This window comes from Indicator indicator, chromosome 1, assembly GCF_027791375.1.
Source record: "Indicator indicator isolate 239-I01 chromosome 1, UM_Iind_1.1, whole genome shotgun sequence".
NCBI lineage: Eukaryota > Metazoa > Chordata > Aves > Piciformes > Indicatoridae > Indicator > Indicator indicator.
Window position 1 is genome coordinate 124,255,470 of NC_072010.1, and position 26,409 is coordinate 124,281,878.

The 26,409-nt window shown below is 39.7% G+C and overlaps 1 protein-coding gene across 3 annotated transcripts in view; it reads left to right on the forward strand.

The window, feature by feature from the left end:
• The window catches only part of DMD (dystrophin), an 851,798-nt gene that overhangs the window by 688,336 nt on the left and 137,053 nt on the right, over positions 1 to 26,409 (forward strand). For all 3 annotated transcript variants that reach the window (XM_054391265.1, XM_054391273.1, XM_054391280.1), the window contains one exon: positions 21,548 to 21,626. In XM_054391265.1, coding sequence (XP_054247240.1) covers positions 21,548 to 21,626 — 79 coding nt within the window. The remainder of the gene's footprint in view (positions 1 to 21,547; positions 21,627 to 26,409) is intronic.

Genomic DNA, 26,409 nt, shown 5'->3' on the forward strand with positions numbered 1-26,409 from the left:
AAATTTTCTTTAAAGTACATAGATCTATAAATACAGATTGGCATTTAGAAAGGCTCAAGTTTGTTTTTCAAGTACACAACATGAATATTATGGTCTCTGTCCATCGATTTCACCCTTTCCATCAGGATAACTATATGTATGCATATATATATATATAAAACTTCTCTCCTGTTCCTTGATTTAGGCAAAAGCAAGCTTACTTTCAAAATCAATACTATATTTTCAAGAATTTTATTATCCAGTATTTTGTAAAAACTGAAACTGTTTCTGGAAGAGAAAAAGTTTTGTGTTTTTTTTCCTAATGATTATTATATATTTTAGAGCATAAAGACTTTTCGAATTATCTAAGTGAAACCACAAATATATATTTTTTTCCCCCTCAGTATTTTAATTTTATATCCCAGGAAATATAACCACATTTTCTGCTCAGCTTTGCCACTACCAATACAAAAGTGGCACATGAAAACTTACCATGAATAATCTAAGTAATTGACATTATGAAATAAAGTATTCTCTGCTTAGGTGAGTAAAAAAATGAGCTTTCATGGAAGCATTGGAGAGAAATTTAAGTGTTAGTCAAGTTTTTGGTTCTATCTTCTTTTCCAAACAGCACAAGACTAATCTAGCAGACTTCAACAAGAACATTTACTTCTAAGTAAGTCAGCATCTCAGATCTACTTGGGTTTTTTTTTGGGTGCATTACCTGATTTCCTTCACATAATTAACTGATGGGATTTCCTGGCTAAGTAATTGCTTTGGGGTAGATGATGGATAGTCTTTCTGTATTTTTTAATTTGCTGTCATTGAAATGATTTATCTGTAGTACAGCAGGTTGTTTAAAGTGAAGTTAGGTTGCTATGTATTCTTAAATTGTTCACAGTCTCACAGTATATCAGAGGTTGGAAAGGACCTCCAGAGATCATCAGGTCCAACCCCCCTGCCAGAGCAGGATCACTTAGAGTAGTCTGCACAGGAATGCATCCAGGTGGAGTTTGAAAGTCTCCAGAGAAGGAGACTCCACAATCCTCCTGGGGAGCCTGTTCCAGGGCTCTGCCACCCTCACTGCAAAGAAGTTTCTCCTCACGTTGAAGTGAAATCTTCTATGTTCAAGTTTGAACCCATTGTTCCTTGTCTTATTACTGTGAACCACTGAAAAGAGCCTGGCCCCCTCCACTTGACACCCACCCCTCAGATATTGATAGACATTGATCAGATCCCCTCTCAGTCTTCTCTTCTCCACACTAAACAGCCCCAGGGCTCTCAGTCTCTCTTCACAGGGGAGATGCCCAAGTCCCCTAAGCATCCTCGTGGCTCTCTGTTGGATTCTCTCCAGCAGTTCTCTGTCTCTCTTGAACTGGGGAGCCCAAAACTGGACAGAGTATTGCAGGTGTGGTCTCAGCAGGGCAGAGTAGAGAGGTAGAAGAACTTCCCTAGCCCTGCTGGACACACCTTTGTTGGTGCATCTCAGGATCCCATTGGCTCTCTTGGCCACAGTTCAGTTCACAGTTGTTCAGTGAAATATTAAGACATATTCCATGAAGGCATAGTGTGATATGTAAAGCAGAAAGCTGAGGAGCATGTTAGGTTTATGAACTCATAAGGCATTTTTCTCAGCAGTAGAAATAAACAAAAAAAAAAGCTCAATGAACACCATCATTGTGATCACATCCTACTCATCCATCTTCTGAGTGGTGGTGTTGCTAGGACGGTTACTAATGCAATGTCTGCAGACTGTTAGATCTAACAAAATGACAAATCCAGAAATTGGTGTTGATTGTGCTCTTTCTTAAAATTAAAGATTTGCTTTAAGGGCTGTTTGCTCTAACAAAGAATTCACATTCAAGTATTTTGTATTACCTGATTGGTATAGAACATGTCTAGAACAGTAATAATAGTAGGTCTTCTACCATCATATCAAGAATGTTTATCCTAAGTCATATTATAGTCACCCATTATTGTTACAACAAACTCCATCTTTCAGCTCTTTGGGAACTGTTTTGCTTAATGGCTTCCATGTCCAGGCATCTGTTCCTGAGCACAGAGTGGAACCTGGAACAGGTTGCCCACAGAGGGTGGTTGGGGCCCCATCCCTGGAGATATTCAAAGTGAAACTTGACAGGGCTCTGGGCAACCTTATCTGGTTGAAGATGCCCCTGCTTACTGCAGAGGGGGTTGGACTAGATGACCTTCAGAGGTCCCTTCCAACCTGGACTATTCTATGATTCTATATTCTATGATTTGACATTTTAAATATAGATACTACAACCAATATGAATCTATCAAGGGAGAAATATTAGCTGCCAGTATAGGAATGGGTGAATAGTTTCCCAATCAACAAGAAAATCCCAATTCTGTTGTTAAACAATTTCACATGCTCATAACAGTGACAGAAAACTGTCAGGCCAAAATGGTTTGGCTGATGTAGGAGTCAAGATTAGTAATGTGTTTTCTCAAGGGGACAATGTTTGAACAAGTCCAAGGTTTCATTTTAGAAGATTTTTAACAAGAAAAAGAAAGGGCTATAAAATTGCACCTTTTGACAGCCTAACTTAGCTCTGAAGGTGCTCCTCACATTTCCTGTGTTATTGATTCTATCTTGAATCATAATGCAGGCACAAAGGAATGATTATAACCCCCTGGATATACCTAATTTCTCTAGCTTTAGAGGAAGTTGTCATGACTATATATTGTAAAAGTGCATAGTCAATGGTGCTGAACTTGCAGTGGTTCAAGGATAAGATAAGTGTTGGTCTTGGGATGAATTAGCTCTCTGGAAGTGAATTTGCTTGTGTTTCCTTAACTTGTGCAGTTGTAACTCCTTAAACATTGTACAGCTGGATGTGTAAAATCAACCCATAAAACCCAACTGTTTTAACAATGTGATGTTTCATCAGCTATTTTCCAGAGGTCCTCAGGCAGTTCAAATTTCTGCTAGTTAGAGAATAGCTTCACAAGGATGATTTGGAATTTCTAGTACTCTTATTGAAGCAAACACAGCTAAAGTTTAATTTTTCTCTTGCTCACCAATGCTCTGTACTTTCTAGATATTATTCTATACTTAAGCAGAACTTATTTTTTTATAACATTTTGTAATCACAGAATAATTTAAGTTCTGGGATGATTTTAAAAGGGAAGAAGTTGCATACATTGCACACCTACAGATATATTTACACAGACTTTATGACAACATAGAAAACAAAAATACATTTGAGAGCTGACAATCAGGTCAACAATTTATTCTTGCAGTTCCAGGCTGTCACAACAGACAGATGGATGGCTGGGTGAAAAAACACAGTCAAATTATTTTAAAACCAACATGTGCCTCTCTATATGCTTTGAGGGTGTTACCAGTTTCAATGGAAGTATTACAGATGGTTGCCCTGACATTTTTTTTTTTTTTAAAGCAACAGAGAAACCAGGCTGGTTGTTCTGTAGTGTAAGTTTGATTGGTAGGTGCTGCAATCAAAATATTGAATCATGTGGACTTCATGAAACAGAAACTGTTCTTGTTGTTGAGCCACAATTGGAGTTCTCATATTTTCACTCATCAGAAATTAAACATCCTATTATTGAAAGAGAAAGTGAACTGGAATGGGCAGAAAAGTAAATTTCTTAAGCAGCCCAATCTGTAATTTGCTGTTATAACAGAGATTCTAGAATATTTATTATAATTTTTTCCAGCTTTTTGTTTGGCCATACTTTAAAGAACGTAGGGGAGAAGCTGGCTTGCTATGAGGCAGTGCAGGCAGTGCATTTTTGAAACCTAGAGGTTATAGAATTATAGAATTACAGAAAAGTTTGAGTTGGAAGGAACTTTAAAAGATCATCTAGTCCAATTCCCCTGCAATGAGGAGGGACATCTTCAACTGGGTCATGTTGCTAGAGCCCCATCCAAGCTGATCTTGAATGTTTTCAGTGATGAGAATGTAACTGCTAAAAAAGAAAGAAGAAAAACACAGACATGACAAGGAAAAATAGAACACTTAAACTTTGAAGAATAACTTAAGCAGAATGTGATAGCTCAACAGCAGCCCAAGCAGATTCTAATAGCAGATTGACAGTGGTGAGTGAGGGGAGCAGAATGGGAAGATCAGGTGAGGGAGCTTCTTGGAAGTGAGAGTCACAGCAAAAAAGCATTTTCTCTTTCTTAAGTATTGTTTGCATCTCCTTGCAAATTTACCTTTCAAAACAATCCAAAATATTACAAAATGAGTACACTTTACTCACATGAGCCTTTAAAGTTGTATTTTCCTTTATCCAATTCCATCACACTTCAGACACACGATCCTGCCAGTTGTTCTCTCATATGACGAACATTAACAGTACAGGATCTGTATTCCTGGTTTCTCAGCTGTTGTTTTTCTCCCCTTGTTTCTCTCTGATTGTCATGATTGTTTTCCCTTGTGCAAGACAAATGCTAAATAATAAGACAGTGTGATGGTGTGGGCAGCTGAACTACAAACAGACTGATGGAGTGGATGTCCTTAGGGAATTGCCATGGAATGAAGGACATACAATTCAAACTCAAATGCAAAGCCAGTTCCATTGTAGATGTATTTTCTAAAATACCTGTAAGCTTGGAAATGTGTTTTTCCTACTACATTTTTCAATTTTTACTTCAATTTTATTGGTTTCTCAAGCTGCAGTTTTAAAAGCTGACTGTGGGCTTTGTAGCTACTTTACAGCCCCATGTCTGCCACTGCTGGCAACCCTCAAGGATAAAAATTACCCAGTCAAACACAATTACAGATCATCAGAGTGGAATCTGGCTTCTGCAGCCAGCAAGCGGTTACAGAGGTAGGTCAGCATTGCTATTCCAGCAGTATCTAATCAAAGCACTTGTTTGTTCAGAGGAATTTTACTGTTTGGTAGCATTATTGACTGAATAGACTGTCTAAATAATGGCCTCTGTCTTAGGTTGGGTTGGCTAAGAGTTTTGGGTTTTTTCCTAAGACTGTGGGGGAAGATTATGGAGACTGAGAAAAGACCTATCAGAGTAAAACAAAGACTTAATAAGGCCTGTAGAAAGAATGAATTCTAATGAGAGAAAGAGAAAATGAAAAAACCTTCCTACAGTGAGGATGAATTTTTTTCACAGAAAAATTTAAAATACATTAAAAAAATAAAATATATAACCAAATGTTATTAAAAGATGAAAAGAGCAAGTAAAGCAATAAAAGGACTACTATAAATGCCAGTCATACAGTCATGTATGTCTCTTGTAGCAGATAATTTCATCTGTGTAGTACTAAAACTATGGACTGTCATTAATGTTTCAGAATGGACCAAAAAAAAAGTCAACACACTAGGACAGAAAGATTTCAGAGTTAAAAGACTGTACACAGTTTGGCGTTTTTTTTTTTTTTTTTTGTTTTCCTTTGGGATTTTCATTAAGTTAAAGTAAATATGAATACACACACACACACACACACACACACACACACACAAAAAGACATTCCACAGTTAAACCTTTATATTTACTATTTGGAAACTTCTGCTTGTAACTTGATTTCTCAAGTTACCCAAGACTCAATGCTGCATAAGATCCCTTTGCATGTCTCATTCAAATGAGCAGTGAATGGTATATTGAACTGATTGCAGCAAACAGTGTATTGAACAAACATGATTTCATTTCCTTTCACAGATGATCTGCTTCTTTTCATTTGACACAATTTGTCAGCGAACTTACAGAAACTTATTTCTGCATTCAGATTTCTTTAGGATTCTTAGCCATCCTGTTATATTGTGGTCGGTTGACCGTGGATGAATGCCAAGTGCCCACCAAAGCTGCTCTATCACTCCGCCTCCTCAGCTGGACAAGGGAGAAAAATATTACAAAAGGCTCACAGGTCAAGACAAGGACAGGGAGATCACTCAGCAGTTACCATCATGGGCAAAACACACTTGACTTGGGGAAATCAGAGGAACGTTACCAATCAAATCAGACTAGGATAAGTACTGTAAAACACCTTTCTCTCACCTATTACTCCTTTCCAGGCACTTTATTCTTGATTTCTCTACCTCCTACTACCTAGCAATTTAGGGGATAGGGAATGGGAACTGCAGTCAATTCATCCTACGTTGTTTCTGCTGCTCCTTCCTCTTTAAGGGGAAGAATTCACACTCTTCACCTGCTCCAAGCATGAGGTCCCTCCCTTGGGAGACAGCTCTCCACAGATTTCTCCAATGTGAGTCCTTCCCAGGGGCTGAAGTTCTTCATGAGCTGTTGCAGCATGGGTCCCTTCCATGGGGTCTAGTCTTTAAGGAACAGACTGTGCCTGTGTGAGTATCACAAGTCTCACTAGCAAAACCACTCCAGCACAGGCTCCTCTCTGCACGGACTCACAGGTCCTGTAAGGAGCCTGCTCCAGCAGGGGCTTCCCATGGCATCACAGCCTCCTTCAGGCACATCTGCCTGCTCCTGTGTGGGTCCTTTATGGGTCACAAGTGGATATCTGCTCCACTTTTGACCCCATGGGCCACAGGAGAACACTTTGGCTCACCACAGTCTTCACCACAGGGTGTAGGGATATCTCTGCTCCAATGCCTGGAGCATCTCCTACCCCTCTCTCACTGACCTCGGTGTCTGCAAGGCTGTTTCTGTCATAGATTTTCATTCCTGTTTCCTGCTACAGTGCACAGGGGTTTTTTTTTTTCCATTTTCTTAAATATGTCATGATAGAGGCAGAACCACCATCACTGATGGACTTGGCCTTGGCTGGCAGTGGGTCCGTCTTGGAGGTGGCTTGCAATGGCTCTGTAAGGCACAGGGGAAGCTTCTCGCACCTTTTCATAGAAACCACCCCTGTAGCTCCCCTGCTACCAATTATATTGCCACACAAACCCAATACGAGTATTAACCCCATTTGTCATTTGGACAGTGGGATTGCTCACTTAATTTTAATGTCATCCATTTGATAATCCTGCATAAAACATTATCTAACAGGCAAGTGACAATTCCCACTCTCATATACAGTGGTGTTGGGGTTTTTTTGTTTGTGTTTTCTACTTTCTGTAATCTCTGAGAATAAATGACAACCTCAGAAGCATTAACTGAATTTTATACAAGGAGATGCCATCTAAGCTTGGAGCACTACATCAAACAGTTTTGTTGTCCATTTTACCGAAAGTAGAATCAAGTCCATCTTTATTTCTTAAGCTTTATACATGGTTTTAAAATGTTATTTCACTGATTTTTAAAAGTATTTTATAGAAATAAGGAGGACTTTTCATAGAGACCACTCTTGAGTATTGAGTGAAGAGAATTTTTTTCTTTTTATTTATCTTGTGGACTCCTTTCCTGAGCAATCCCCTCATAATTAAGTCATTTTTCTTCAAGAGAATGTTCATGGATTTCCTTTATTTGCCTAACTTGAAAGCCACATGTCAGCTTGTCACTGTGATAATGATACCTTGGAAGTTAGACATTCAGAAAGGGTTTCTGACTTAGTAAATTAAAGTTTGGTAATTGCCAATTAAACTGCCCATCAGTGGATTATACAGTGCCAATATACAGATACTGCAAATTCAGGTTTTGAGGCTGGCTTCAGACTGTGTTGGAAATACTGGCATTGCTTCTCTCCTGTTGCAAATCCTTGTTCCACAAATAATTGCATTGCACTCTCCTTCAGCAGTGCTTCACCTCAGGATCCCCTCTTTCTTGCTATCGTCATTCTCCAAGATCTCTTCTATTCTTAGAATTTCCCAGTTCTCTGCTCTTAGAAACAAATGAGTAACAAGGCAAGCCTAAACAGAAATGAACTATTTACTTATGAGAATCAAAAAAATCAGAAAATAATTTTAAGAGACTTTTCTATGGCATTTGATAATGAATAACAAAAGCATTTTTCAAAAAGTAACTTGTTATCTGCAGGTTAAAGTTTATTTTTTATACTTGAAACTGTGCAAATGGGAAATGCATGGTAGCAACTCTGTTACACTATTTATGCTCCAGAGTTTGCTGCATTCATTTTTTGACCTGATATGCAAAAAAAAAAGATGTTTCATGTGTGTGCCAATAAAGTCTGTGGAATAGCAATAGTCAGTGCAGACCAGTTACAGTTATCCTGCAAATAAAAATTATCACAGTCTTAATTTGACCTCCTCCTGTGGGGCTGCAGCTTGCAGCTTTGTTCCTTTGGGAAGGAAGAATGATCCCTCTGCTAATGGGAGGATCTGAACCTGTGAAGTGGATAGATCTGGAAACTGAACAAAGTCATTTTTAAAGATTTTAGTTTCATCTGAGTTCTTTACAGCTCTTTGCAGTGATGAACTGGGTATTCAGCTTTGCAAAGAGAGGGCTAATAACAACAGATTTAGCCTAGAGAAGAGAAGACTCTGGGGGGACCTTATAGCTGCCTTCCAGTATCTGAAGGGATCCTACAGGAAGGCTGGAGAGGGAGTTCTCATAAGGGTGTCTAGTGATAGGACAAGAGGGAATGGTTTTAAGCTTAGAGAGAGTAGGTTTAGACTGGATCTCAGGAAGAAGTTCTTCAGTATGAGGGTGGTGGGACTCTGGAATAGGCTGACCAAGGAGGTTGTGGATGCCTCCTCCTTGGGAGTGTTTAAGGCCATGTTGGATGAGCAGCCGAGTCTAGTTGAAAAGCATCACTGCCCATGGAGGTGAGGTTGGAGTAGATGATCTCTAAGGCCCCTTCCAACCTAAGCCATTCTGTGACTCGGAAAACCACATCTAATGTTACTGGAATTGCTTGAATAAAGTTTATGGCACATACCAAGTGCACTAAAATAGGGGGGGGGGGGGCTGACACACATGACGTGGTGGTTTTCTTGAATGCATTCATACACTCTGATCCTTCATGCCAGTATAACTATTTAGCTTTCACTTGATACCATTATACACTCTTCATAAATATGCAGTGTAATTGTTATGTTGTTTTTAAATCTTTAATTATAAACACCTTTTTCCCCCAGACAGTTTGAAGTGTGGAAATACATCTCCCCCTCTGGAGGTATTCAAAACCCACCTGGATGTGTTCCTCTGTGATCTGGTATAGGTGGTCCTGCTCTGGCAGGGGGGTTGGACCAGATGATCTTTTGAGGTCCCTTCCATCCCCTAACAATCTGTGATTCTGTGTAATAAGAGAATGTTTCTTCCAATTTAAATTAGAAAGAATTTTGTATCATTGTGGTTTAGCAGTGTGGGCTACACATAGCATAGATTTTGCTTTTGTGTTACTTGTGTTTAAATCACAAATTAGGAAGCATAAATACATAGACTTTGACCAGCTGCAGGGTGAAGATAGCTCCTGTCACAAGTCATACTGCACTATTATGGGAGCTTTGCCATTAGCTTCAATCAGTGTCGTATCAATCTTATCAGCAATTGTTTCCATTTGGACTGTTATTTGCCTGGAGTCATTTTATTATCTTTCAGTGTGCTATTTGCATGTCTTCCCCTGGGAGCAAAAATCAGGAGCTGTAGTTTTGTACGAAGAAGTGCCAGATAACAGGGAGCATTAAGCAGGGATTGTATGGATGCTCCCAAGCTCGAGCAGCTGCTGGAGCATAGAACGCTCTGCAAGAAGTCATTGAGACTGAGAGGCCATCTTCATTGGAGAAGAAGAAGAATAAATAAAAGTTTGGTTAATCTATCCAGTTAGTAATCTCATGAAATTAAGTTTTTATGTTATGCCAGCACTTGGTTGAGCAAGTCTTGAAACAGGTTATTCTTGAGACTGGTACTCTTGAGATTGCCAGCTGTAGGAATATGGATGATGCAAGTAAGTAGTGTGAAGAGATGAAACTGACTCTACTAACATCATGTTGCTGGCATTACCCTATGCAGCTAAAAAAGGAAACCAAATAGGTGATCTCTTTAGGGACTGAGGATGATTTAGAGTGAATAGATTATCAGTATTGGTGTAATTCTAACTCTCAAAAAAGAAAAGAAAAGTGAAAATACAAAAGAGACGAGATATGGGTTTAATGCAGCAGCTGCTGCACATAGAATATTTCAGTAAGCACCTGACAGTGTCCATCACTAATGAATCAGTCTGTGTCCTGTGTCCAACTGTGTTCAGTTCTGGGCCCCTCAATTTAAGAAGGATATTGAGATACTTGAACATGTCCAGAGAAGGGCAACGAGGCTGGGGAGAGGCCTTGAACACAAACCCTACGAGGAGAGGCTGAAGGAGCTGGGATTGTTTAGCCTGGAGAAGAGGAGGCTCAGGGTGACCTCATTGCTGTCTACAACTACCTGAAGGGAGGTTGTAGCCAGGAGGGGGTTGGTCTCTTCTCCCAGGCAACCAGCACCAGAACAAGAGGACACAGTCTCAAGCTGCACCAGGGGAGGTTTAGGCTGGAGGTGAGGAGAAAGTTCTTCACAGAGAGAGTTGTGAGACGTTGGAATGCGCTGCCCAGGGAGGTGGTGGAGTCACCATCCCTGGAGGTGTTCAAGAGGGGATTGGACGTGGCACTTGATGACATGGTTTAGTGGTCATGAGGTCTTGGGTGACAGCTTGGACTTTGATGATCCTTGAGGTCTTATCCAACCTTATTAATTCTGTAATTCTGTAATATTTTTGTCTTGCCTTCCACCTTGTCCTGTGCTTTCCTGTACTGATCATCCTCCATGTATTACTTCTGTCAGTCTTCTCTAGAATCCTCCTTTGTGTGAAAACTCATTTATGTAAATTAAACTTTATGAAGGTCTTATTTATACATATCTTTAGAGGATTATTCTGAGGTGTCTGTCTTAAGCATGAGTGGAATTGTGTCAAAAGGTACAGATTTCTCTTAATTTCTGATCAAGGAAAGCTGATTTACCTGGCTCACCTTAGGACTCCTGAGTTAGGACAGATAAATCTCATGCAGCATTTCTTGTACACCTTTTAGCATGGTGTAGGAGCATACTCAGACTTCAGTAATTCTGCAGATTTTATTTATAAACGTTATTAGATAAAATTGAGAATTTCATTACATATGGATGAAAAACGTGTTTTCACTGCATTTAAGGTAGCAACATGGGTTTTAAAGTGTGAATTAGAATTACAGAAGAGAATTAAGATACTCAACAACCATTTAAGAAAACAAGAAAGGGAAAACAGTGAAAGAGACCAGACTGAAAACTGAATTATCTTGAATACTGATAGACTGATAATCTCAGAGGAGTCAGAGGGCAATACAAGTGGAAGGGAGCTGAAGATCGGAGAAGAAAAAACTATGAAGTCATAATCAGGTAGCAATAATGCTGAGTAAACACAATACTGAATGAAGCCTCTGGTTCTTTTCAAAGTAATCATTATAAAATAAGTCTATGAGCTTTTTACTTGCAGTGATGAGCAGTTGCTTCCCAAACTAATGCTAGTAATGGCACTGGAGATTCACTAATCTGGGAAAAAAAAAAAAAAAAAAAACCAAAAAGAAAGAAACAATAAAACTAATATGATAAAAGATCAATGAAAGTGAGAGAATATAACTAGAACTGTACAAGAATAATTTTCACTGGTGATGCTCAACTAATACAGGAAATTAATAAAGGAAACCTGTTCTGAGGCATCTATAAACCAAACCATTTATGACATGACATTCTACTTAGAATTCCCTAAGCCACCCAAGGTACATTTCCCTTTGGCAAGGAAACTGTATGTATTATCTGAACTTTCAGAATCAAATGGTATTTTCAGTGCAAAATGAATGTATTATTTTATTTTAGTTTTAGTTTAATGAGAGAAAAAAAAAAGAAAGAATGAAAAAGATAAGAAAAGAACCCAACACATCAAAATCTTTTTAAGAGACAGTAGGACTTTGCCTGAGAGTTGGTTTATAAAACATTAATCTGAGTATTGTCAAGTAAAGTCAAAACAAAAGAATGGATTTTAAATTGTTTAGAAATACTTTTAAACAAAACAGAAAGGACTCAGTTATATTTTTAAAATATAAGTATAATAGAGAGAAATAATAGTTTTTAGCTGAAAAGCAAAAGAGATAAAAGCTACAGCAAAGTGTCATTTTTTATATCTTGACAGTTTCATATTGAGGAATGTGGGCAATGGGGAGTTAAATCCAGCTGACATCCTGTCACAGAGTGGTGTTCCTCAGGGCTCAGTTTTGGGACCACTTCTGTTTAACATCTTTATTTATGACCTTGAAGACACAGAGTGTGTCCTCAGTAAGTTCACAGGTGACACCAAACTAGGTGGGAGTGTTGATCTTCATGAGGGTAGGGAGGCTCTACAGAGGGGCTTGGATAGATTGGATCAATGGCCAATGTTAACAGGGTGAGCTTCAACAATGCCAAATGCCAGGTCCTGCACTTGGGTCACAACAACCCCAAGCAACACTACAGCCTTGGAGAAGTGTGTCTGGCAGAAAGGGATCTGGGGGTTCTAATCAATAATCAACTGAGTATGAGCAAGCAGTGTGCCCAGGTGGTCAAGAAAGCCAATGGCATCCTGGCTTGGATTAGAAATGCTGTGTCCAGCAGGAGCAGGGAGGTGATTGTCCCCTAGTACTCAGCTCTGGTGAGGTCACACCTTGAGTATTGTGTTCAGTTTTGGGCACCTCAATACAAAGGAGATGTGGAGGTGCTGGAGTGAGTGCAGAGGAGGGCAGTGAAGCTGGGGAAGGGCCTGGAGAATAAATCTTATGAAGAGCAACTGAAGGAGCTGGGGATGCTTAGTTTGAAAAAGAGGAAGCTGAGGGGAGACCTCCTCACTCTCTGCAACTACCTGAAAGGATGTTGTGGAGAGACTGGTGCTGATCTCTTCTCACAGATAATTAGTGATGGAAGAAGAGGGAATGGCCTCAAGCTGTGACTGGGTAGGTTTAGGCTGGACACTAGGAAAAAAAATGTTCACAGCAAGAGTGGTCAGGCATTGGAATGTGCTGCCCAGGGAGGTGGTTGAGTCACCAACCCTGGATGTGTTTAAAGGTTGTTTGGATGTTGTGCCTGGGGATATGATTTAGGGGTGAACCTTGGGCAGCAAGGGTTATTGGTTGGACTTGGTGATCCTGGAGGTCTTTTCCAACCTGAATTTTTCTGTGATTCTGTGAAACCTAACTATGGGACTCCTGATGTTATTTTCCATGCATGCTCAAAAAGTAGAGAGACAATGCCTAAACCAAACACATTTATCAAAGCATGATAGGTTAGGAATAATAGATGGCTAAAGTCTCAAAAGACCAATGTTTCAGCAACAACAATATCATAATTAATGTTTCAGGCTTCTCCTATTTAAAAATGTTCAAACATATATTTAGACTGAGGATAACAAAAAACTTCAGTAATTGAAGCTCTGTAGGAAAAATGCAGGGGAAGGGTGGGGATAATGTCCATGTAGCCCTGCAAAACTTTTCCCTGCCTTTGAGATGCCTGTGTACTATTTTAAGAACAATCACAGGAGTGTAAATATGCTCTAATGCCAGGTACTCAGGATCTAAATGTACTACTTTTTTTTCTTAAGAGATGAGAGGTGTTAATGGCCTCATTCAGGTTTTACAGATCAGTACCCTCTACGACCCTACTGCAAGTTGCTTTCCTATAAACATTTGACAGAGAAAATGTAATCCCCATCCCATTTTTCGTAAAGATTTCTCACTGGAGCTGTTTTTATCTGTTTGTAGCCTGTGCCAATTCAGATGCCTTCACTCATGCAAAACAGTAACTTTTTCCATGAATAATGTCAGTGAAATGTGTACAACTTCCTGTGGAGTAAGATGCTGACTGCAAATGTGGCTGAAGAAATGAGAATGTGCTCCTTGAAACTCACTTGAGGTAGAAATGGGAAATTCAAAGTATCAAATCTGTGCAAATCAGTCACAGGAAGCACAGAACAGAGTTATTTTACATTTGATCTTTTGAAGTAGTGCATCCTACAATTGCTTCCTATTTCTAAGTTACTGAAACCTTCCTGAATTGCAATGATTGAGGAGTTAGCTGTATGTAGAATTGATGAGACTGTGGGGGGATTAGAAAGAAAGAAGGATGAAAAAGAGTGGAGCTGAGCTATCTAATCACCCATGTTTCCATCGCCTTCAGTCAAGAAGGCCATCATCATTTTAGATTTGCAGAAAATATGGGGGATGCTTACAAGTGTGACAAGTGGAAATTTTATAAATTTTGCTTGTGAAACACCTATCTTCAGTTTTAGGAATAATTTGTATCAAACTGCATTTCCCCCCCCCCCCCCAATAATCTCAATTTCTGCTTTAGGAAACTAGGATTTCCCCTAAATTTGTTATGAAGCACATTGCATATGAGGTGAAAGACTGGCTGTACTTGAAAGAATTCCCCTTCTGTTCTTCCCAAGATTAGAAAAATAGGTTTCTTCTTTCTTCTAATATCCTGTTTCCCAACAGAACAATTGAAGACCATATATCTTCATATATAGACTGCTTGTGATGTTTAACATAAATAATATGGAAAGCACATGTCATGTTTTTTCTTATTAATAACTCTCATCATATTTTACATATTCAGAGTAGAAAAAGAGAGGACTAACTATCATTTCAGATTTGTGTCCTTTTCCTCAGTCCTCTATTCCTCTGTGGAATACCTCCTTTGTGGTATATCAGCATCATTGTTAATTTCTCTACAGTCTAATTGATCTACATCTCTTGGTTATGGTTCCTAGAGATGATCACAGTATGCCACCTAAAACTCTTACAGATGATGAGTAACCCTGAAAGACAGACAGATTGGTTTGTAGGGCTTTGGTTGCTTTTTTTGTTTGTTTGGGGTTTTGTTGTTGTTTGGGGTTGGGTTTTTTTTTTGTTTTGTTTTGTTTTGTTTTTAATAATTTTTTTAAAATAAATAAATCTAAAAAAGAAAAAAAAAGAGGAATTTTATGTGGAAGCCTTTCAAAGCACAGTGTGCAGGTGCTTTGATCTGAAGTCAGAAAGAATATATGTCTGGCTAAGCTCCATACTAGATGGTTTTGCTAACTACACAGCACAGTGTCCCTAGTTGCAGGTGCCCAGTTCTCACTGACTTTGAAAATGCCAGATTACATCAAAGTTAGATTCATTTTAAGATCAGTAACCTTCCAGCAGTTCAGGGTAGCATATACATTTTAGTTTCTCTTTTCCCCATCTTACAATACAGAACTAAGAGTCTCAGCTTCATGCTGAAAGCAGAACAGAAGTCACTGAATCTGTAGGTCTACATAGTCAGAGCTCTAAGGGACTCTTTACGGGGCTGTGTAGAAGATACATAAAGAGCTAGGTTGAGAATTCATGGGTGAGGATTAGAGAGCAGACTAGTATGAGTGACATTGTAATGGATGTCTGACATAGGCCACCTAACAGGAGGAACATTTCTTTGGCACCTTTTACAGACAGCTAGAAGCAATCCCATGTACACAGGCCCATGTGCAAGATTCCCAGGGGGACTAGCCTGATTACAGAATCATAGAATCATTATCTGTTGGAGAGACAGCACAGTGGCTCATAAGCAATGCAGTAAGTTCCCAGATGACGTTGATGAAAGCTTCCTGACTCAACTGATAATGAGGACAGGTGCTTTGCTGGAGCTCATACTCACAAACAAGGAAGGGTTCATTGGGAAGGTGAAGGCTGAAGGCAGGCTTGGCTGCAGTGATCATGAGTCCGTGAGCCTGGAGTTCAGGAGAGCAGACTTTGGCTTCTTCAGGAATCTTCTTCCAAGAATCTTATGTGATAAAACCCTAGAATGAAAAGAGGTCCAAGAAAGTTAGTTGCTACACAAGGATCACCTTCTGGAAGCTCAAAACTGGTTTGTCCTGAAGAGCAGGGAATCACACAAAAATACCAGGAGGCTTGTGTGAATGAATGAGGAGCACCTGCCAAAGCTCAAACAGAAAAAGTAGTATACAGAAAGTGCAAGCACAGACAGGTAGCCTGAACAGAATATAGAGGCACTGTCCAAGTATATAGAAATGTGTTTGGGCAAGCCACAGCCCATGTGGAGTAAAACTTAGTAAGGGATCTTTTTGTGGCTCAACTCCAGCCAGCAACTAAGCCCCACATAGCCACTTGCTTGCTTCTTCCTGGTGGAATAAAATTAGAGAGAAAAAAAATGATGAGTTGAAATAAAGACAGCTTCATAGGAAATGCAAAAACCACACACTCAAGCAAAGCAAAACAAGGAATTTGTTCACTGCTTCGCCTTGGCATGCAGGTGTTCAGTCACCTCCAGTAAAACAGGGTTCCATTGCATGTAACAACTACATGGGAAGAAAAATGTCATCCTTTCAAATGTCACACTCTTCCTTCCTCTTTTCTTCCTTCCTTCTTCACCTTTGTGTACTAAGCACGATGTCTGATGGTATGAGATATCCTTTTGGTCAGTGGGGGTCAGCTGTCTCAGCTGTGTCCCCTCTCAACTTCTTGTGTAGTCCCAGCCTACTCATTGGAGGGGTGAGAAACAGAAAAGGCCTTAGTTCTACGTAAGCACTGCTCAGCAGTAACTAAAACATCCCTGTGTTACCAACAGAGTTTTCATACATACTTGCTACTATTAGGAAAATTATTCTGGCCAAACCCAGCAGAGATGTCAATAAGTATTTCTATATTTGACATTGATGTAAATTGTGAATTGAAAAATTGATGCAGTGTTGCTTTGGGGGGTGGGGAAGGAGGGTGGAAGGGGTAAGTTGCTATCATAATTTGCAAAATTATTTTCTAGGTATGTTGTAAAATTCTGCAAGAAATTTGGCAGAAAAAATAGCTCAGATTGATTACATACAAAAAGAACATTAAAACACAATTAATGTGTCTGGAAAGTCAAGAATTTGAAACCTTTGTTAATAAAATGCTCAAGAATAGTGGACTGCACAGCAGTTTCTTGTGCTTTTAAATGGCCAAGTACCTGCTCAGCTCATACCAGTTTCATAAGATATACCTAACAAAAGTGCAGGAATAGGAATGAGGAATAGCCAGTGATGTGAAAGCCAAGAAGAGCAGTGGACAGATCAAATACTAACTCTCTCTGACCAAATATCTTTTATCCAAAACTAAACAAGTAGACTTTTCTAAAATAAATAGTTCCTGAAGTTGTTCTTAAGATTTCACAGAGTTTACGACTATTTATTCCCTCTAAATTTGAATGGCTTGGTTATTTAAACCGTAAGGCCTAACTTTCTTTCTTTAGCCATAGAGATACACAAAGCCTGATATTGGCTGAAAGAGGATTACTAAACAAAAGCTTAAGAAGCAGTGCCTGGTTATTGGCAGGAGACATATTAAGTCAGGAAGACTGTTCTTTTGTTTACTGTTTTCTAATTCTCTATGTCCAGGGCTTTAAGATGTTTCCTGAATTTTTGTTGCATTTAACTCTTATGTCATGTTTCATCTGAAAAGCCATCAAGGTACAGTACATGGACCTTACTAGATTTTAGGATTTCTCTTTCTTTTGCTGAAAGGAGAATTGCATGAAGTCAGTCAGATTTCAACCTGCTGAAGCATACATTACTACCATGATGTAGGAAGGTAGAAACCTTTGAACAACTTTTGAGAAGGCTCTGTTTTGTCTTTGAGTTGGAAAGAATGTAAACACCTTGTAACTGAAGAGAAAGACTAGGCAAGTGTTGACTGGATATGTTGAGAAGCTTGTTTGTCAGTGTTAACCTATTGTATGCTTTGCTTGGACCCATGTCAGTGAAAGGATAGCCAGCTGGGATGTGACAGCTCTGTACTAGAAAAGTATGTAAGTTGACTATGTAACACAGTAGTAGGCTTTGCTTATGCTTAGGCTTTTGCTTTGCTTGTGCTTAGTGCTTTGCTTAGTTGCTTAGGCAATGAATGCTTTCCCCTTTCGCAATGAGAGTCTTCTCGTCTCGTCTTCACCTGGAAACATCTTGACACACAGCCTATGGAGAATAGTACTGCTGCCATTGTACCATGACTCAGAAATCTGGGAATTATAGTCTTTGTCACAGCTGTAAATGCATGTGGGTAACACTACGTTTATCTGCCTTTTTTTTTTTTTTTTTTTTACTTTTCCCCTGGAAAATAAGCAGACATTGTGTTAGTTTCTTACTGTGTGAAAATATTTCAGGTTACAGAACTTTTCACCAGGAAAGCAATTGTCCTTTGCTGTGCTTTCAATTCAGTAAAGAGCGAGACTTAAAGCTGAAGTTTAGCAGCTGAGAAGAATGACTATGAGTTGCCTTTTCCCCAGGTGTTCCTCACTAACAGCACAAAGTGTGCTTATTTAAATCCATCGTTATCTCCTAATAAACAAGCAACGGAGAGTGGCTGAATTCAGTAGCTATTAGCAGTACAGTAGATCAAATCTTCCTGTTTATTGATTTGTAAAAACAGCCCTGTACTGCTTTGGGAGCTCTGAGTAAGTGAGCGGGGGGGAAAAAAATACTTTTCAGCTCTTGGGAGGATAATTTCTGGGCAACATTAAGGAGGTTCTCGTAGAAGTCAGTTTCCTTTGATATGAAGTCAAATTGGATGCAATTGCAGTTAAGGTTAGGAGGCTGTGAAAATGCTATGAATATGGTGAGGGAATTAAAGGAGTGTTCTTTTAATAAGTATTGTATGTATGGATGCTTATTAGTACAGAAAATTGCCCTTCTCTTTTCATGAGACCAGCCTTTGAAGAAACAAATTTTGAAAAAGGAGATTGTGTATCATTTTCTTGCAGCCCTACATGTAGCTGTTTAGATAAGAATCTTCTATTCTTTTCCTTCATTTCTTGCCATATTTCATCAGAATCCTAGAACAGACATTGAGATATTCCATAATTGCCTTAAGTTCCCATATTTGGCAATTTTTTAAACTAGAGATCTTGTTTCTGTTGTCCCGTGCTAGTAAGTAGTGAAAATTGCTGCTCACACAACTTCAGATAATTTGCTACATTTGAGGCAGAATAATTATGCAATTAGTGTCTATATATTATGCTGCATGTGCCCTTAGATGCCCTTAGAAAAGGATGGTATCACAACTTGAGAAGAGTTTATGCTGTTGCTGTGTTTCAAAGGAACAGTAGTTTAAAGAAGCTAAGATCAAAGGTAGATGTCTAATCTTGCTGAATGGGAGAGGTGATATCTGTCTGATCTCCTCATTCTTCCATCAATGTTCTTAAAACAGAAAGTGAAGTAATTTGATAAAATAGAACTTAATGAAACCCATTCCTCCTCCTTTGTGTGAAGCTGTGTTTTAGGTGGATTGAAAGAGATTCTAATATATGGCTGGCATGATCTAGTGTGAGGTGTCCCGGCCCAAGGCAAGGGGCTTGGAACTAGGTGATCCTTGTGGTCCCTTCCAACCCTGACTGATTCTATGATTCTATGATCTGGTAGCCTGAGCCAACCATAGGCAGCATGGGAGGTCACATTAAGATTCAAAAATTCACTTGGAGTAAATCAAAGCAAACCAACACCAAATGTCTGATGAGTTAAGTTTATTAGATTGGACTGGAGCAGAACGGAAATAGGGAGAAAGAGGAGAGGGAATAATAGAAAGAGAGAGAGAAACAAAGTAAGAGAGAGTAAGAAAGAAGTAAGTAAGTAAGAAGTAAGAGAGAAACAGAGATATCACCACTCCTTGGATCCAGTAATGTTTTCACAGGCATAGTCCAAGTCCTTCAGTGGTAGGTGTACATTCCAGAAGGGTCTTCTGTAGTAGGTGCAACACATGGGCCCCAGGTGAGATCCTTTAATACACTTATATATTGGGGGGGGAGGCCTCTTCAGTCACAGAGAGAGGTGTACACCAGGTCCCTACATTGCGTTGTCTGTCACCAGCCTTGCTATAGCACTGTTGCAGTGGCTTTAAAATAAGGAAAGAGGAAATTCCTGCCTCTGCAGAAATTGTATTTTTCATTGTTAAGCCATTCTGCCAGGCTAGCAGCTCTCCTCCAGAGCTATTAAGGGCCACCAAAGCGATCACCCTGTCTATTCAGACCAGGTAGGTCACATATTGTTTTGAGACAATAGAGTCATTGGGCTCTGATAATGGCTCTGTTTGGTATATTTTATTTAGAAGTGGCAAAGTACCGAAAAACCTAGTGAACAAAAGTTTCATTTTCTTTTAAGGAAAATAATAAAGGAAAACACTTTTCTTTCAATATGTGTTGGGATTCTAGTACTTTTCTAGCATGTCAATAGATCTAGAAATGGTAAATCAAAAAGAGGGACAGTTGAATATTTTCATTACAGTATTAATAATCCCCTATCAAAATAACACATGAGACTATTAAGTCTTTTCAATAACAACATGATTTGGCTTAGAAATAGGGATAGTAAAAACTGCTGTTCCTGTCCATGAGCATCAGGCAAGAAGATTTTTTTTTTCCTAGAAAGAATAAAAGTCAGCTTAGATTTGGCAGACATTTTCCTTTCTTTGTTTAATCTTAGCCTTATCTTAATGATGATAACCTTTTAGCATATAGGCTATAAATCTGTTGTTAGATGTCATTCATATACTCTGGAATCTTGTAGAAACCACCTCCTCTTAGTTGCTTGCCTGATACTTCACTGGGATTTTCAAGAGTCAGAATAAAACCAATCTTGCAACTAGCACCTGTGTTTTAATGCAGGACACCAGCCCAACAACATATTAGGACAACTTACTCTTCAAAGAAGTCTTCCATGTAAAGGATCAAGGGGCTAAGATTTGGCTCATCAAAATAACAAAGAAATGTTTGTACGAGATGCTCTTTGGTTACTCTCATTTCAGCACTGAACTAAAATATGGTTATCATGTCCACATTAAGAAAGATTACTTTTCACATGTTTGTTTATACTGATACACTCTTAAAAATTACTTTTGAGGTACTTCTGTAAAATTATTAACATAGAGGAATGTTTCTGACTTCAATATTGATAAGAAATTATCAATTATTATTATAAGTATATAAAGTCAGGCCGATTTGATATGCTTTTCTTTATCATCCCTTACATGTTCAACAACTTCTGGGGACAGAGTGAAAGACTGAAAACCAAACTCAAACCTCTTTTAGGCTGGACTCGAAGATCTCCAGAAGTCTCTTCCAACCCTTAACATCCTGTGATCTTCTGATCCTTTCATTCAGATAAATCATATTACATCTCTGCTGAACCCTGTGGGGTAGCAAATTTTGCAGGAGTATGCTTAATTTTAAGCAGTGTTCTCTAATGAAAAAAAAGTATATAAGATGATCAGAGGGCTGGAGCACCTCCCCTGTGGGGGACAAGCTGTGAGAGCTGGGGTTGTTCCAGGGAGACCTTATAGCAGCCTTCCAGTACCTGAAGAGGGCTACAAGAAAGCTGGAGAGGGACTTTTTACAAGGCCTGTAGGATAGGATGAGGCTTTAAGCTGAAAGAGAGTAGATTTACACTAGATATTAGAAAGAAATTCTCTACAGTGATGATGGTGAGACACTGGAACAGGTTGCCTAAGCAAGTTGTGGATGCCCCCTCCCTGGAGGTGTTCAAGGTTGGATGAGTCCTTGAGCAACCTGGTCTAGTGGAAGGTGTCCCTGCCTATGGCAGGGGGGTTAGAATTAGATGATCTTTAAGGTCCCTTCCCACCTAAGCCATTCTATGGTTCTATAGTTGCTACTTGTTACTTGTTTAGAAAAGAGGAATTCATTTTTTTTTTCCTCTCTTACCAGGTGGCCATTGATGAGCGCATCAGGCAACTGCATGAAGCTCACAGGGATTTTGGTCCTACTTCCCAGCATTTTCTTACCAGTGAGTAATTTTCTGTTCTTTCTTGCTCAGCTTGAATATGCAGTTAATTGATTTCTTTTTTATATGTATCCATTTTTGTTGCCATGTGTCAGATATCATTGCAATGAGTTTCTATTTTACACTGTATTAAAATGTTTTCAATTTTTTTCATTGCTGAGAACAGAAAACTGTTAAAGAAGTTCATACAGTCCAGAGCAAAAGCAAAATATCTTCCAGTATCAAGCCTGTTTGTTCATGCATCTGTCAATGTGAGGTTGGCCTTCATTGTTTGAAGGGTCACTTTTAAGATTAGTGAATTAAAATCTTAATAATTCTAAGATTTTCTTATTATTGTAACTCAGAAAAAAAAATTAATCAGTTTGGGTTTTCTGCTAAAAGAAATATTCAGCTCCAAAAAAGGGGCAAAATAAAACCTGTGAAAAAGATACTTTGCAGGATTTGATCACTGAGCAGACCACTGAGAGGTTCTAAATCACAGTGGAAAGGTTGGCAGAAGGATGGCAGTTAAGTAAACTTATTACAACTCGATGCAAAATATAATTGCCAGTAGTACTCCCACTTCACCTCCACACACACTCTTTTATCAAGGATTTTTTGAAGTGCGCTGAAAGACAACTTGAAACACCTTCAAAGCTCCACAGCAGTGAGGAAAGTGGAACTTCTTAGAGGTTGTATATTTTCTATTGTACTTCAATTAAGGAAAGTAAACAGTAAAACTTTATTTAAGTGATTATATCAGGAGAACAGAACAGCCACAGGATAATGGCCTCCCACATGCAGAGGAATAAGCTATCTAGACATCAGAAAGAGAAGTCACTATTATTGCACGTTCACAGCATTATGCTCACAATGGGCTAGAGGACAAACTTATCTTCAGCTGATACTGCATTGTAATTTTAATTGAGTAACCATTTTTTTCACTAAAAATCTCAAAGGGAAACTGAGAATTCTCAGTGAGGTGAGCTGCAAATGCAAAACCAGACTCAATGTTGTGACATATAAGCATAATGCAGGCTCAAAATGACTCAACTTTGCATTTTTCTTTCTTTCTTTTTTTCTCCTTTTTTTTTTTTTTTAATGAGACTAAGATCCTGTGAAAAAATGAGCCCTGCTTTTGTAATTCCTACTACTCATTCAAAATCTCTTTTAATTACCTTTTAATCCTTGGGAATCATTTTTCAACCTGGTGTATATATATATATAACTGCAAATCAGACACTGTCAGGACTGTACATGCAAGAGGTGTTATGGATATATGAGGTGAATGCAATATATAAACAGATGCCTGTTTTATTTCTGACATGCAGCACACTCCTGCTGAAAGAATATATTTGAAGGGTAAATTAAGCAAGCCTATAAGGCAATTTGGAAGAGACTTAGTGACCTGAACTAGATTACCAGACTGAACAGCACATCTTTGTTCTCTGTGCCAGCACTGACTGCAGCCAGGCAGCTGCTTTTACATTATATCCTAGACCCATTCTGACTTGTACTGATAAAGTAGATCAATCTAAAGGTTGCTCAGTGTTATGTCACCTCTGTTAGCCCATGCACCATTGGTGAGACAATAGATTATTCTCCCGTGTACTAACCAGAGCCAGCAAAGACAGCAATGTGCCCTTGTGGCCAAGAGGGCCAATGATATCCTGCAGTGCATTAGGAAGGGTGAGTCCAGCAGGTCAAGGGAGGTCCTCCTACCCCCTCTACACTGCCCTAGTGAGGCTCCACCTATAATATTGCATCCAGTTCTGGGACCCCCAGTTCAAGAGGAACAAGGATCTACTAGAGAGAATCCAACAGAGGGCTACAAGGATGATTAAGGGACTGGAGCACTGCCTTGTGAGGAACGGGTGAGAGACCTGGGGCTTTTTAGTTGGGAGAGAAGATGTAATGTATATAAATATCTGAGGGCTGGGTGTCAAGAAGAGGGGACAGGCTCTGCTCACTTGTGCCCTGTGATAGGACAAGGGGCAATGGATGGAAACTACAGCACAGGAGGTTCCACCTCAACATGAGGAGGAACTTCATTACTGTGAGGGTCACAGAGCACTGGAACAGACTGCCCAGAGAAGTTGCAGAGTCTCCTTCTCTGGAGACTTTCAAGACCCATCTAGATGCATTCCTGTGCAACTTACAATAGATTCTGTGGTCAGGCTCTGTCAGGGGGGTTGGACTCAAAGATCACCAGAGGTCCCCTCTAATACCTAACATCCTGTGATCATTCTGAACACTTCCTGTCACTTTGGGATCACTTTAGGAAAAGGAGCCAGGTGAAAACATGTTGACTTACATATTCTTACACATGCACTGAAAATAACTGCAGAATCCTTCCCAGCTACAAGTGTTCAGTCACTGAAAACTGCCAGGGCATCTACCAGTTCCATCATTCATAAGAATCAAATTCCAAAAGCATCAAGTTCCTTGGTATCCCATAGTTTTAGTGCACCTGAAGAAAATAGCATGCTTTCACATACTTTTCTTGTGCTGCCTCTGCTGCATCCCTACACTGATAGAAGCACATCTATTGGAAAGTTAGCACTGCAAGACAGAGTGCCAGAACCATTGCCATCTAGCACTAGTCTTGTTTCTGTATCAATACTTCAGTGGATTGAACAAGTCAAACATAACAGTTTTTAAACAGAACTGGGCAGGTCAAGTGAAGGTGGATTTAATCACTTGCAAGCTGTCTTTCAGTGCATGGCAAATGGAGTCCAAGTTGGATTTGCTTAGATGTGGCAGCAACAGTGAAAAGATCAATCATCATAATTCTGCTCTCTGATTTTATTTTACAAGTTCAGCTCACCAAATTGTTTTCATCTAAGGAGCTGAGGAACACGTAAGATCAATGCAAACTGTAATAAGTAAGGGATGAGATTTAACAAGGCTAAGTGCAGGGTTCTACCCTTTGACCACAACCCCAAGCAGTGCTACAGGCTGGGGACAGAGTGGCTGGAGGGCAGCCAGGCAGAAAGGGACCTGGGGGTGCTGGTTGATAGTAGCTGAACATGAGCCAGCAGTGTGCCCAGGTGGCCAGGAGAGCCAATGGCATCCTGGCCTGGATCAGGAATAGTGTGGCCAGCAGGACGAGGGAGGTTATTCTGCCCTGTACTCAGCACAGCTCAGGACACACCATGAGTACTGTGTCCAGTTCTGGGCCCCACAATTCAGGAGAGATGTTGAGGTACTGGAAGGTGTCCAGAGAAGGGCAACAAAGCTGGTGAGGGGCCTGGAACAGAAACCCTATGAGGAGAGGCTGAGGGAGCTGGGGGTGTTTAGCCTGGAGAAGAGGAGGCTCAGGGGAGACCTCATTGCTTTCTACAACTACCTGAAGGGAGGTTGTAGCCAGGTGGGGGTTGGTCTCTTCTCCCAGGCAACCAGCAGCAGAACGAGGGGGGACAGTCTCAAGTTGTGCCAGGGGAGGTCTAGGCTGGATATTAGGAGGAAGTTCTTCACAGAGAGAGTGATTGCCCATTGGAATGTGCTGCCCAGGGAGGTGGTGGAGTCACAGTCCCTGGAGATATTCAAGAGAAGCCTGGATGGGGCACTTAGTGCCATGGTCTAGTTAATTGGATAGGGCTGGGTGATGAGTTGGACTGGATGATCTTGGAGGTCTCTTCCAACCTGGTTCATTCTATGATTCTATGAAAATGGGCAATTTAGTGGCTATTTCATACATAATTTATATGCCAGCAATAATCAGTCCATTCTCTCAAAGTGAGCATCAAATTTCCCTCTGACATACATATTTCTTCAACCCCCAACTGTGTTTATATACTTACATGAAAAAAAGTACTTTTAGAGTTGTTCTACCTTTAATTAGTTGTGCAGAAAGGGTTGTACTATAGTCAAGTTCATGTTAAATCAATGAGTGAATTACATTTCTCTCCTGTCTGGAAGAAATAAATATGGGCTTCTAATCTGTGGTATTTTATATATGTTCCTACATACTATTTTATAGAGAGAAATTACAGCATCATCTGTCTGTTTCTGCTTGGGTAGAACTGAAGCTGCATAGGGCTGCTGCAAACCCAGCACAAAGAATGGAGGAGTGGTGCAGGGACCTTGTATTTGTCATGCCATGTGCAGTCAAGGAATCAAGTGATTGTCCCTGTTTCTAAGCACTTGCAGCCTGTTCTAAGAGCTATTCTTACAGCTTTTTCTGAGAGAGATAGGAAGGAAGGTGTGAGCTAGAGAGATAAGGAGTGAAAAAAGGAAGGGGAAAAAAGTCTCCTTCTTTGTAGCATTTTTAATTTAGGAACAATTTCTCTCCATTGTCCTTTCATGCAGTTCAACTTTCCACTCTTGCTTTTCTAAATGACCAGGTGACAGTGTTTATCAATACTGTGGCACAGGATAATTCAGACATCTCCTGGTTGTGGGTTAAAGTGATGACAAAGGAGCCAGTACAAGTGTGTGTCTGTAGCAAGGCTTTGGGCTGCCCTCAAGTATAAAGGACTCTTACCAAAACTGGACCTTACTTTTCTGCTAGTACATGAACTTGGCTTTCTCCAGGCCTCTTACATTTTCTGCTGGGCTCTCTCACCTCAGTCCTTGATTTTTCTGATCAGTCCTTCATGTTTTCCCAAGCTCATTTCACTCTGCTAGTCTCTGCAGAGCCCCAGTTCCTCCTCAGTTTATTCCTTGCCAAGAACAGAGGCTCCCAGCATTCACATCAATAGTTGTTAAGATATAGCTGATAAATGTGTTATGTATGCAAGACATTATACCATGAATCCACAGAGTAAGTTTGGTGGTTTACAGGTTTTGCTGTTTAATGATTGAA